The sequence below is a fragment of the Mauremys reevesii genome, linkage group 13, assembly GCF_016161935.1.
Source record: "Mauremys reevesii isolate NIE-2019 linkage group 13, ASM1616193v1, whole genome shotgun sequence".
NCBI lineage: Eukaryota > Metazoa > Chordata > Testudines > Geoemydidae > Mauremys > Mauremys reevesii.
Window position 1 is genome coordinate 42734521 of NC_052635.1, and position 13158 is coordinate 42747678.

Sequence of the window (13158 nt, forward strand, 5' to 3'; positions counted from 1 at the left end):
TCAAGTCGAACAAATATTTGTAGGATTGGATTTTACAGCCTCCTGGATGCCTGCTCTCTACCACGGCCTCTGCAAATCAAAAGAAAAACAACAGGGCAGTAGCCTACGCTAGGCACCTATGGCGGGCCCCCGAGCTGTCAGGCTGCCCTGCTTGCGGGAAGGGTGTCTGCAGCCTGCGTGTGCCTGAGTCACTGACGTTTAACCACCAGCCTCGCCGCGAGCCGGTTTGGCCAGCGCCCCTTACTTCCGGTTGGGCCCCATCCCGCAGCACCGCGCCAGCGCCTGGGCCGCTGCTGGAAAAGCCGCCGCAGCCCGCGCCCGGCGAGGGATGGAACGCGGAGACACCGCCAACGTTCCGGCGGCGCGGCTCGGCCAATGGCGGGGCCGGGCTGCAGACACGGGAGGCGGGGCCAGCTGTGCCGCACGCCTCCCGGAATTCCAGGAGGCCACTCACGTGGCTGGCTTTGTACCCGACCCCTCCCCGCTGCTAACACAGCGCCTCTTTCGGTTTCCTTTCCTAGCAGCCGGGGGCCCCGATGGCGGCTTGGATGAGCTTCTCGGGGCTGGAGGATGGCGAGAAGAAAGGGTGGTGCTGCTGGGAGTACGACTCCACCTGGGAGAGCGAGGAGGAGGAGGAGGAGGAAGGGAAGGAGTCGCAGGAGGCCCGAGCCGCCAGAGAGGGAGAGGAGTCCTCGCCAGGGTGGTTCAGGGGCTCCCATCAGGCCAGCGGCGCACAGGTGACTCCTCCGAGTGGGCTTTCTGTATGTGAAAGAGGGGGGCGACCTGGTAGGGAGGCTGGGGGTTGTTTTGGCAGGGCGGTGGGAGAGGTGTTATTCCTCCAGTGTGCTCGGGGGACTTGGGGGTGAGGAGAGAGCCCCTCAGTATCAGATCTGTGTATGTGGGGGAGAAATATTAATTTGCCTTTCCTGCCTTTCTCCTGGCCATCTGAGGTGTTATGTTCCACTAAAGCTTCATGCAATTGCCATATGCTGTTTCTGAATATCTTTCCCAGCATTCCTGGTAAGCAGGATAATTTTGTTAGAAATCAACTTTCCATCTTGTAGACTCAGTTGATTCCACTTCCCTGAATCTATGATGGTGAAGTCTGTTTTTTAACATCATAGCTCAGAATTGTTGACACTGAGCATCTTCTGTTGCTGTATATGCTCCAACCACTTTATTTGGGGAGGGGGGTGGCCTTTTATTGGTGGCCCTAAGGGATGTTACTCTTAAGATTGTACCATCAAGCAATATTTCTTCGCTTTTAAGATTGAAATAAAATTTACTAGGTTTTTACAAAGCTACTTCAAGAAGGGGCGCTATATAGATCTGCGGTGAACCTGAAAAAGACCACTGGCTAATGTCATACAACACTTTAAAAAATCCTTATGAGGCTGCAAAATGTGATTTTTTTTAACTCTGTTGCTGTAAAATGTTAGTGATGGATAACTGTGTGTTTTAAGTCTCTTGTAAAGTTTCTCACTGTCTTCATCAGTGTTAATAACAGTCCCAGGATACTACTTAAACAGATCTTTTGTTTTGCTTTTTGTCTTTGTTTTAGGAAAGAGAAAATCAAAGCTCATTGCAGTCTTTTTTTTTCTCTAACTCCTCCTATCTTGGGGAAAAGGAAACTAATCCTTGTGTTCAGTTTCACTTTGGTGACTCGGCTCAACACATTTGTAAGGTTAGGAGGTTGCACATCTTAGTTAATTCACTTTTTTTAAGGAAGGTTATATTTTTAAATTATGTGTAGAAGCTCATTGGGAGTTTCAGTAAAATAGCTTTTTGATTTTATCTTGAAGCACAAAGTAATGCTTAATTCTTCAAGGGCACAGATTTAGTAATAAGTTTGCAGACAAAACTAAGACTTAGAATGATCCTGTAAATGAATCTGCCCATGCCCATTCCAGCAGCAGCAGCGTGGAGTTCTGTTGACTTCACTGAGATTCTGCTTGTGCAGATCCATTTGCAGAATCTAGTTCCAGGACTTTGTCTCAAGTGCCTGTAGTATTTCATGAAATGCTATTCACAGAGATACAGGTGTCCTTGTGGAAGAACTTTGTTTACTTATTGTTAAAGGGATGCTGCCAAGTCAAATTTAGTCTTAAATGTAGGTTTTGGTTTTAAAGGAAAAAAACTTTTACAAATCTTCAAACCAATTTTTATTCCTGTAGAAGCATCTCTTCCCTCCCCCTTCTCCCCCCCCCCTCCCCCAAACAAGCAAACATTCCTCTGGATTGTGCTAATGCAGAGGAATCAGAAAGTGGAATGGACTAGACACTGCTTCTTTTCCTTTCTTCCCTTTTTCTATGGTAAGAAAATTGCCTGCTGTTGATCACGAATGCAGCTGAACTGGTGCTGTATATAGTTTAAATGGAAGCAAAGGCAAAGACAACCTGTTTTCAGCACCAGTGAATGGATTTTTCAAAGCCTGCTTTAAAGGGATGTTGCAGCTTCTTACCCCCAAAATATCAGCACCCTGCTTCTAAAAACATTAACTCTTCCTTTATAAATGTATTGCTATCCCTCTCAAGCGAAGTCTGCAATAGTCTTTGAGGAGAATGCGAGAACTCTTATACCAAAAAAACCCCAAGTTTTCTCACCATTCATTTTACACACATCTGCAGCCTGCAAAGAGCTCTGACCAGTTTGCAAAACAAGTACCTATTTTCGCTCCTATTAAACTAACGTAGATTCCTTTCTCTTCAGTCTAGATGGTATTGTCTATTCAGGAAGACATATATGTTTTTGAGGAAAGTTCTTTCAGAGCTTAATCTTTCAGATGCCCAGGTTAGAGATTTTTTTTTAATTTTATTTTAAATACGTACTTTCAAACAACTGGCTGAAACCAAATCCTAAATTGTATATGTCTTTTGTACGTCATTATAAAAATGCTGTTTGTTCATAACTGGAGCTGTCCATGGACATGTTTTGAGAGAATTTTTTTTATCACATTTAGCTTCCCCTATAAAACAATATGCATTTTTGTAATAAAAATCTTGGGTTTTATTCTAATTTTTTTAACACCTGCTTATTCTACTGCAGAATCGCAGGCTTCATGTTCCATTGCACCAACTTCCCTCTCTAACAACAAAACTGACTTTGTATTGTCCCATCCGCAAATTATTTTGTGAGGATGAAACCTCTGTTTGCTTAGGCTGCTCTTCTTAGAATGCTGGCCACATTCTCTTTACATGAGTCTTGCAGTTATCTTCCTTTCTTTCTTGCCACTGGTTGCTAGCTCTTGTTCACATTCTCCAACTTTGTTCTCGGCTTTTCTCACACACCTCTGAATGGAAGCTTAGCCCCAGGAACGCAACAGCAGGAGATTGGGTATGCCTTCTCTGCTTGCCTGTCGTTGCTCTGTCTGATGATGCTCTGTTCGAGGATTCTCTTGTCTCAGATCCACCAGCTTTCTAAACAAGACTTGCTGCACTTCTGCTTCATATGAGTTGGCTTCCTTAAACTTGCATTATATCTATCTTGAGTCATGCTTGTCTCTTGCAGACCTAATCCTTTTCCATAATTGGAGCTAGTCTTCTCTTATTTCATAACACCTGATTGTGTTAGGGGATATTGGAGCAGAAGAGTCTGAAACGCAAATAAGACAGTTGGGGTGAAATCCTGGTCCCAGTGAAATCAATAGCAAAATTCCTATTGACCTCAGAGGAGTCAGGATTTTACTCCTGGATTTTAAACATCAAGATTGTAGCTGGATTTCATAGGGCGAAATCCCAATCTCTTTTTACATCCTAAGAAACAACTGTACTGGCCTCCCTAGCACCAGGAATTTAAGTTCTAATCCTGGTTCTTCCATTGACTGGCCTGGACAAGTCCCTCACTTATCTTGCTGTTTCATCTCCTGTAAAATGGGAATAATGCGTATCTACTTTGCAATCTGTTTATTTTAAATAATTATTTAGCCTCCTCCTCTCTGGGTTATGGGGAAATCTGTGTAAATGTTCAAGATTTTTTAAAATTACTTTATTTATGGCTTTATTCTGTGGGAAACCTTTTTTCCAAAGGTATCTAAAACAGACGTGCGTACAACACCTGGAAGATAGATGCTAAGTGTTTTTATTATTAAAAATCGATGGGACTGGACAGAGAAATCTCTTGACTACAAACCATTTGGTACATAATCTAATTCACCCTAAATAACACAGTGGACGTTGATCAGTATTTGACTGTTTGCAGGAAAGTCTCTGTTTCCAGGACAGGAGGAGGAAATTATAATGGTCAGATAGTTGCAAAAAAATTGGGAGAGTCTGTTTGTTCTTGCAAGTGCCGAGCACCAGGGGCCAGATCCAGGCAAGCACTTTGAGGCCTGGTCCCAAATCCATTGAACCTGATGGAAAGATTCCCATTAACTTCAGAAATCTTTGGATCAGGCCCTTTCTGCACGAGTAGTCTGGTTGAACTCAGTGGGACTTTCCAGGCACTTAAGGTTAGACCACATGCTGAAGTGTCTTGATGGATTGTGGCTAGAGTGCCCAGCAGCGTGCATAAGTCCTGTCTGCATCTTTCTGCTGCTTGCATATTTTAATGGCAGTTCTGTCATTGAGGTTTGTATAAACACAATCCATGTTTTAAAAAATAAAGGACAATTTGCTTTTTTAAAAAAGTCAGTTATTTAATGTCACTCTCATAACTCCCACTTCCATGTTATGCTGGGAGAAAGTATATAATAATAATTATTGGAGATATACCTATCTCCTAGAACTGGAAGGGACCTTGAAAGGTCATCGAGTCCAGCCCCCTGCCTTCACTAGCAGGGCCAAGTACTGATTTTTGCCTCAGATCCCTATGTGGCCCCCTCAAGGATGGAACTCACAACCCTGGGTTTACAGGCCAATGCTCAAACCACTAAGCTATCCCTCCCCAGCTTTAGCCAGTGATTTCTCTCTAAACGCTGTATTAAATTCATAAACACATCTTAGACCTCTAGGGCCTGATTCTCCTTTCACTTTCAGCTGCTTTATCCCAGCGTGTAATTTCAGTGACTTCAGCAGATTTGCTCATGATTTTGTATCAGCTTATCTGAGAAAAGAATCAGGTGACAACTGTCTGTGAGGTTTTTTAATACTGATTTGAAGTATAAACAACGCAACTTCATAACTAATAGAACTTGTCACTGAAGTGACTGACTTGAAAGAAGTAAAACGTTACTGGGGTGTCTTAGTTCTTGATGTTTATGAGTGAACTGTATTTTTCTTTTAAAATATATCTGACGTTTGGTTTCAATAATGTCACCCTAAGTCTCATGTTAAAGTATTTTTTTTTTATTTTTTTTTAGGAGCGAAGAAGACCAGCTGTCTCATCAATTGGTTATAGAGGTTTTGAGGTAGGATTAAAACAGTGTTTGCCTGTTTGGAAAGATATAGATAATGGTGATGGGAAATATATTTAAATAACTCACTTGACTCTTGGCTACGTTATCTTACATAAACCAGCATTGCTGCTTGCTAGATGCACAGCTTCTTCTCTTCCACTCTAAGCTGTGGAAGAGTTCAGCTTAGTAATATTCTAAGGGAGTGACCACCTAAATATTTTGCAGTTGGGTTTAAGTATCCCTTTTGCTCCTGGAAAATGTGCGGAAATGAGGTCTGGACTTCAATTGTGGACTTCAGTTGTCTAGGCTACAATAAAAGGTGTACTTGTGGCACCTTAAAGACTTAGAATGGAACACACAGACAGGAGATATTTATACATACTTAGCAGGAGGAAACAAAAGTGAGTTTATGCCTTAGCGTTAACAAGGAAATTTGTATTTTATTGTGTAGGGCTTCCTTAACCATCTAAAGTGGGAAAAAATATAACGTACCTATTAAAGTCTTAGTGTAGACCAGATGCTATCGTGTCTTTAAGAAACTCACACCTTTAATCTTAGTCTAAATAAGGTATTGATATTTGGGCCTCATTCCAGTTAGCATTGTCTTTCCTACTGTCCAAGAGTAAGATTTGTGGGGTTTGATCCTACCTGCCCTAGGGAGAGAAGTGAAAATTCCAGTCCCGAGGGTAAAAGACCAATAAAAACTCTGCAGAAGTTCATACAAGCAAACCATCTGACCCTGGTTAATTAGGCCGGGAAGGAAGGAAAAGCTGAGTTAATAAAGGAGATGATGTCAAGCTGTCTTAGCCTGAAGGTACCTTCAGGGATGCAGTGAAACAATCAGAATGATAGAATGGGTGCTGAAGCATAGCTGTATCCTCAGCTGGTCTGCCAGGGGAGATGAGAATTCAGAACTTTGTGGAGGATATTAATGGGGGGTAATGGGAAATATTTGCACGAGAGGCTGAGGTTAGCCAGACTTTCTCACGTTAGCCAGAACAGCATTTACAGCATCAAGAAGAAACATGGCAAAACAGTGTTTTCTGTTGGGAAGCTTTTGTTCTGGATCTCTGATTTGTCTCTTTCCTCTTCCCTTCAGTTCTTGACTGGACGCAACTGGACAGCTGCAAAAGATATGCAGAGATACAGGCATTGTTATCCGGTACAGGCTGGAGATTTATGAACTTCCTGTTTTTCATGGGTTTTTTTCTCTTCTCGTGCTAGACGCAAGGGGCGCTTGGTAGATGTCATTTTTATCAGCCTGAAGTTGGCAGATTGATGAGGCATATTAAAATGATGATAAAGTAATTCACTTCTCCTCATCCAATTAGCAGGATGTACTCACTACATCCTGCTGGCTCAGAAACAAGCTGTTGGCTCCCAATTGCTGTTCTCAGACTTGGGAGCCTTGCTAGCAACACAGAAGAGCTATGGGGAAGATCATTATGTATGTGTTTTAATGCATTGCTGCTTGTTAATGTCTCCTCTTTTCTGAAGGGTTTGAAAGAAAGGGAACCTGATGCTGAAGAGGAGGAGATGTGGAATTTAAGTTTTTACAAAAACGAAATTCACTTTTTGCCTCATGGTACGTATCTGACCTGGGCCCTCCCATATGTGCAGTTGTAATGCATGTGAGCTTGCAAAGTGTCCCACCGATTGGAAGGACTAGAATCCAGCTCTCTTGATTCCCAGCCCTGTGTTCAGCCTGCCAGAGCTCTGCCTTGTGTTGTCTTAGCTCCATGATGCACAAATAATGTAAATCAGGGTTTCCCGTTTAAATTGCAGAATGTGGCCAATTCCTTGGTCCTTGTTCTTTCCTTTGTTTCGCTCTGTGGCATATGCAGAATTAACTCACCGTGTGCACTTCAAAGTTTTCTGTTTGTAACTGCAGTTTGAAAGGCTCTTTGCTTTTTAAACAAACAGCTAATTCGGGCAGGCAGAATAGCTGGTGGGCCCCTCTGTAGTCATTAAGTATATTTGCCCACAGCCATTCTTTAAAATGTTAAAAATGTTTTCCGCTAGGCACCTTCCCACGGCAGGACATTAATGCCTTTAGACCCACATTCACATTAACTTCATAGCTTTGGATGAGAATCTGAGCTGCGGGTGTGAACATTCAGCTCTCTAGATGAGTGTTTAGCCATCCAGCTCTCCCTCATGCCCATTCCCTGTGTGCTGAATTCTCACTCCAAGGTGCCTTCGCTTCAGGCATATGCAAAAGTGAAATGACGAGAACTGCCATCCGAAGGGAAAACAGTAACATTCCATCACTGATCTGAAACTAAGAAATGAGATGAGTGTTTAACCTGACGTAAGCATCTGTGAAGTCTAGATGCTGTTTTTCTGGGGTCCTTCCGGATCCGGCTATGGTGCTCTATGGGATGTTAGTCTTCGCTCAAGACTGTGAGACTCTAAAAGTACTAAAGGCTTCTCTCCCCTTCGTAGGGCTTGATCTTGAAAAGTGCTGAGCTTCAGTAGAAGTTGAGGATGCTCACTACCTTGTAGGACGTACTTGGGTCATTGCAAGATCAGGCCTCAAGTAGCAGCAGACTCATTCTGGAGAATCTACCCCTAATTTGTTGTGTGATAGCAGATCATAATGCTAGCCTGGCTTTTACTTTCTGGGTTTTACGGTGCTTGGCTTGTTAGAAAATAATCCATCAATATGCAGTTATTTGACTGCAAAGGAATGCAGGATTGGGCCCTTTCTCAGGAATGGCATTTCCTTAAAGCCTGCACTCCAGAAACTTATGCTGTTAAAAACATAACTCTGTTAGGGCCCCTTGGAGAGGAAACTAGGTTGTCATTTTGTTGAAAGTGCTCTTTTTATATAGGTTACCCTGACCCCTTTTGAAGACAGACAGATTCTGTTTTCTGTAACTATATCCCATCTCCTGGACAATCAGTTAATTTTACACATACTCATTTGCTGCAGTTTCTTCTCTCACCTCCCACACTTTTTTCACCTAGGCTTATTTATTGACGAGCTCCTTGAAGCTTGGCAGGAGGATTACGAGACTCTGGAAGAAAACCATTCTTATATACAATGGTAAATAATTATTACAAAAGGCGATGTCTCTTAGAATGATTCTCTTCTGATGTCTGTCTCAAAGAATTTGCTGCTTCAGAGCTGCTGTGGCTGGCTTCTCAGAAAACCTTGGGGCCCCTCTTGAGCTCTAAATTTGTGAGATTTATTTTAGTCAGTTACTTTCTTTGAAAGTAACAAGAGGGTTGGGTATCCTGGAGATTTCCCTTGCAGCTCTGTCAGTAGTCTTCAATCCCCAGCTGCAGTATGTATGGAAACCAGGTTCTGAGCAAAGATATTGTGGTGGTGATTAAGTTAGAAATACCCAGACAGATAAACAATTAAGACTGCTAATATTAAGACTGCTAATAGTACAAGTATGTATAATGACTTTTCGCAGTGTGACTTAGGCTGTTACAGACTAAACTCTGTGTGTTTTCCATGTTATGTCCTCTCGATGAGGACTGTATTTGGCATCTACAGCGTTTTGGAGACCTTTCTGTTAACTTATTTTTAAGGAGCATGTGTGCTAGGTTGAATGTGATCTCTATTTTGTCTAATCTGCAAATCTTCTTTCCTTTCAGGTTGTTTCCTTTGCGTGAACATGGGATGAACTGGCGTGCAAAGCCTCTCACATGTAAAGAAATTCAGGTGTGCCTCTTCTTTTATTTCAAGCCTTTTATACTTGAAAGGCATTGGGGGTTCAACTAGGTAAATGTCTGCCCTATACTATGTAAAGATGCTCTATTTCCTTCCCCACCATAATGGAGCCAGCTCCAATGACTGTTAAATGCAGCTTTTGATCTTTTCGCCCCTCAACTATCCTCAGCAGTAAATTATAGGTTTGTTGATATAAGCTAGAAATAACCGGTGAAGATCCCAAATGTGTGTCTTTACACAATAGCCATTTGTAAGCATTGTGTGTAACTGAAAGGCCTCTTAAATAACTGATGCAGATAGTTTTTAAATCTTTTTGGGTTGCCATACATGCCAATTTGGAGTCTTTTGTGCATTTCAGGCCTTTAAGAACTCCAAGGAAGTTATGCAAAGATTCATTAGAGCTTACAAACTCATGCTGGGTTTTTATGGAATAAACTTGATCGATCAAGAAACGGGGGAAGTGCAAAGAGCAGAAAACTGGCGTCAGAGATTTCGCAACCTTGATCGGTGAGTCCCATTTACACTGTTTGGTTTTTATTCCTCACTCTTGGGAAAGAACAATCAAATGAAGCCAAAGGAATTAGTTGCGTACAGAGATACAAAGGCTTTCTGTGTTACAGAAGTTGAATGATCTGACCACAGAACTGGGAGCCAACTAGCCAAGAGTTTAGGTGTCCTTATTCTGGCTATAGCTTGGGAGGCCTGTCAGCATCTTTTGTATTACTGTAAATTACTTGAACTGGTTAGAGGCCACAGCTGTCCCACCGTGAGCCATGTGTGTATTGTGTGTTCCTGCTATGGCATTACTAGCCGAAAGGTGGGCGTCCATCTGAGTCTCCCTAAGGCTGTAATACAGGCTTAGAGACTCTGATATTTGCGGCCTCGGAGTTTGTGTCTTACACATGTTTACTCTTCAGTGTGATGGGTCTCAAGCAGCCGTAGTCTCTGAAATCCACTGGAACAATTTTCACCTGTAGCTCAGTATGCGTCAGGGATTACTTCTTTTAAGATACGCTGAGAAGAGTGTATAAAGTTCAGTTTTGAAAACAAAACGATCACGGGAATTAAGAGTGAAGATCCCTCATTACCGCTGGGAACTTGGAGTCCGAACTCCTGAGTTCTGTTGTTGGCAGTGAGCATGTGTGACGTTGGACAAGCCACTTAACCTCTCAGTCATTTACATAGGGAATTATGCTTATTTAACAGCTATGCTTCCTAAGGTGTTTATAAGGCTGCCTCAATGCCTGCAAAATGCTTTCAGGTCCTTGGATGAAAAGTGTTACTTAAAAGCAAAGTAGTGGTGTTGTAGGTATTATTGTCATGCACTGACTGATGATATCAAATTCCTTTTCCAATACTATCTTTGTAGTTTAAACTGCACATCAATGATGGCAGTGGGGAAGCCACCCCCCATTCTGGAATTCGGATATCATTTAATCTCTGCTACAGAGTTAACTGGAACATTGAGACAAGGACGGGATAGCGCTGTTTGAAAGCCAGAGCAGATAGGCTAGATATTACAGCAATAGATGCTTCTAAAATAGGTTGGCTTAAATGTGATCTACCCTTAAAGATTCCAGCAAAGACTTATTTGTAGTTAACAACTTTCAGCATGTCTACGTCTAAGATACCTTTCTGGGTTCAAGTGGGACTCTGTACTGTGCTGCTTTCACTTAAAGATGTCATTTTCATGTTTCACTGTCTTCAGCTTGTTTTTTTTTTTCCTGTTTTTGTGTCTCAGGTTTAGTCATAACAATTTGCGGATAACTCGTATTCTGAAGTGTCTGGGAGAGATGGGGTATGAACACTATCAAGTACGCCTGGTCAAGTTTTTCCTAACAGAGACGCTTGTTTTCCAAACACTCCCAAATGTTAAGAGAAGTGCCTTGGATTACTTCCTGTTCACCATCAGAAACAAGCAGAAGCGAAGGGAACTGATACACTATGCATGGATGCACTTTAAACCTCAGGATAAGTTTGCATGGGGGCCTCATAAGAAACTCCAGAAATATCAACTTCCGTCGTTAAAGTCTCAGCACTGCCAAAAGGCTGAGGACAAGAAGGAATCCGTCAGAGATAAAGAAGCAGCGGGAAAGAACGAAACCAGTCCTCCAGACAGGGAGGAGAAAGTTGGAGATGCTGCATACTCAGAAACCAACAAGGTGACTGACGAGTGTACCTCAGAGGAGCAAAGTAAGTGTGGTGCCATGTACGTTGCAGAGCGAGGCGACAACGTAGAAGAGAGAGAAGCCTCACTTCCCCAACTAGAAGAGAAGGTTCTGAGTGAAGACCTTGTGGGCGTGGGGGATGGAGCAGAGAGTGAACACCTAAAGGAAAGCAAGAAAAGAAAGCTTGAGATGAACAGATTAACTGGTAAGTGCGCAGGGCTATTGAAAAGTCCCAGTGATATTGAGAAGATCTCTTATAACCTAGGGGAATTTGCTATCAATCAAGAGACCACAGAGACTCTTCCGGCATTGCCAGAAAAAGGTGATCACGTAACAGCTGAAGAAGGTGATGTCAGTAGTGAAGACTTAAAGGCATCTGAGTCATCTGACGCACCTGTAAAAAGAAGGAAAGTTGATGAGGCAATGCCAGAGAACAGTACCGTAAATATGGCAATAAACTTGAACACTGACACCACTACCTGCAACGTCCAAGCAACAGAGGCTGAGAAAGAAGAAGTTAGTGAGGAAGATACGGTTGTGGAAGAAATTAATGTGAAACCTGAGAGTGGTGCTGAAGGTGCATCTGTGAATTCATTGCCTGGTTCTGAGACTAATGAGCCTGGCCTGCCTTCTTTGGCAGGCAGTGTCTCAATGCTACGTGAAGCAAATTCAGAAATACAGAACAAAGAGCACCAATGTAAAGAAACTTTAACAGTAAGTGAAAGCCAGGTAGATGACAAAGAACAGAAAGAAGGGACAGAAAATGTCGGTGCAAGAAGGGAAACAAAAATCCCAGACAAGAACCGGGGCCAAGAGGTTCTTCAGCAGTGTGTGATGGAATCTTGTCCTGAAAAAGTCAGTGCTAGGAACATAGCGCAAGAAATTGATTGCATTGAGGACTCAGCAGAACTGAATGATCAGCAGACAATGGCAGAGTGTGGCAAAAACATTGCAATAGTACCAGAGCAAGGGGAGGAGGAAGGACAGTAATGTCCTGAATTCAAGGAGCATGAAACAGCGATTCAGACTCCAAAGGCACATGGAAAAAGACGTCTCCTTTAAAACAATCCAGAACAAACTCATTCCCTCCCCTCCCTTCTGGTTGTCCTAACTAGAAAAAAAATCTGCTTGGTCAATTTCGTAGGGAAGAGCCCCGGCCTCTTCCTGTTCCTGTTTGTATCTGACATGCGGGACTGTCTGCAAGGATTTCCCCCTTCACCTCTTTTTTTGGTATGTGTTTTAAAGAAGGAAAAAAAGCTTCTTTCCTCTTGAAAGAGCAAAGCTCTTATTTAATAGGTGATCTTAATCCATGGAATACAGATGTTTGTAGGATAAACCAATTGGTTTCTGGTTTTATTTTTTTACCAGGTAACTCCTCTTGGGCACTTTGGAAACTGTCACACTAACACCGGGGAGTTTTTACATTTGCTGTCTCCCTAGTAAAGGCCAGTGAGAGGCCCTGTTGATCATCTTGGTGAGGCTCTGTTGAAATCATTTTTTAAGGAGACCCCAATTTGGTTGTGCAGTGGTTGTCCGACTTGAAGCCTGCTGCTCTTCTGCTCTGTGAGGGCAAAGGTCCCCCCTTCTGCTAATATTTGCTTGCAAAAGGGGTGAGGGTAGCGAAATTTCATGTATGTGAAAATGCAAATGCCTTGCCATTAGTAAGTTACTAATTTTAAGAATTTAGTTTGGAATACGAGAGTTGTTGATTGAACTATACAGTCCAAATGTTTGACAAATATTAACCTTAACGGGACTTTTCTCCAATCTGTGCAGGGATGTTGAGGGTTTAATTCCATCTAGCCCTAGCACAAGTCACTTATCCATTTCTTCCAAGGGTTGTTGGGAGACTGGAAACCCACCAGTCTCTGAAAGAGAAAGGAAAAAAAAAATAAAATACAAATCAGGCATTGCTTAAAGAGAGTGCTGCCCTCCTGGGAGTCCCTTTTCCTCTCTCTGTGGAGCCCTGGTGG

The 13158-nt window shown here is 42.6% G+C and overlaps 1 protein-coding gene across 3 annotated transcripts; it reads left to right on the forward strand.

Moving 5' to 3' along the window:
- The first annotated feature begins 411 nt into the window (after positions 1-411).
- Positions 412-13082, forward strand: OGFR (opioid growth factor receptor). 3 transcript variants are annotated; one of them, XR_005587984.1, is made up of 10 exons: positions 412-737; positions 2710-2790; positions 5297-5344; positions 6432-6494; positions 6830-6917; positions 8303-8381; positions 8942-9008; positions 9376-9524; positions 10759-12415; positions 12554-13082. XR_005587984.1 is itself a non-coding variant. In XM_039499384.1 (9 exons), exons 1-9 carry the CDS (start codon positions 537-539, stop codon positions 12173-12175), a joined length of 2193 nt encoding a protein of 730 aa, XP_039355318.1. In that variant the 5' UTR covers positions 412-536; the 3' UTR covers positions 12176-13082. The 3 variants fall into 3 exon arrangements, 2 of the variants coding, with proteins under 2 accessions (XP_039355318.1, XP_039355319.1); XM_039499384.1 differs by having other exon boundaries at positions 10759-13082; XM_039499385.1 differs by lacking the exon at positions 2710-2790 and having other exon boundaries at positions 415-737; positions 10759-13082.
- Positions 13083-13158: the final 76 nt, after the last annotated feature.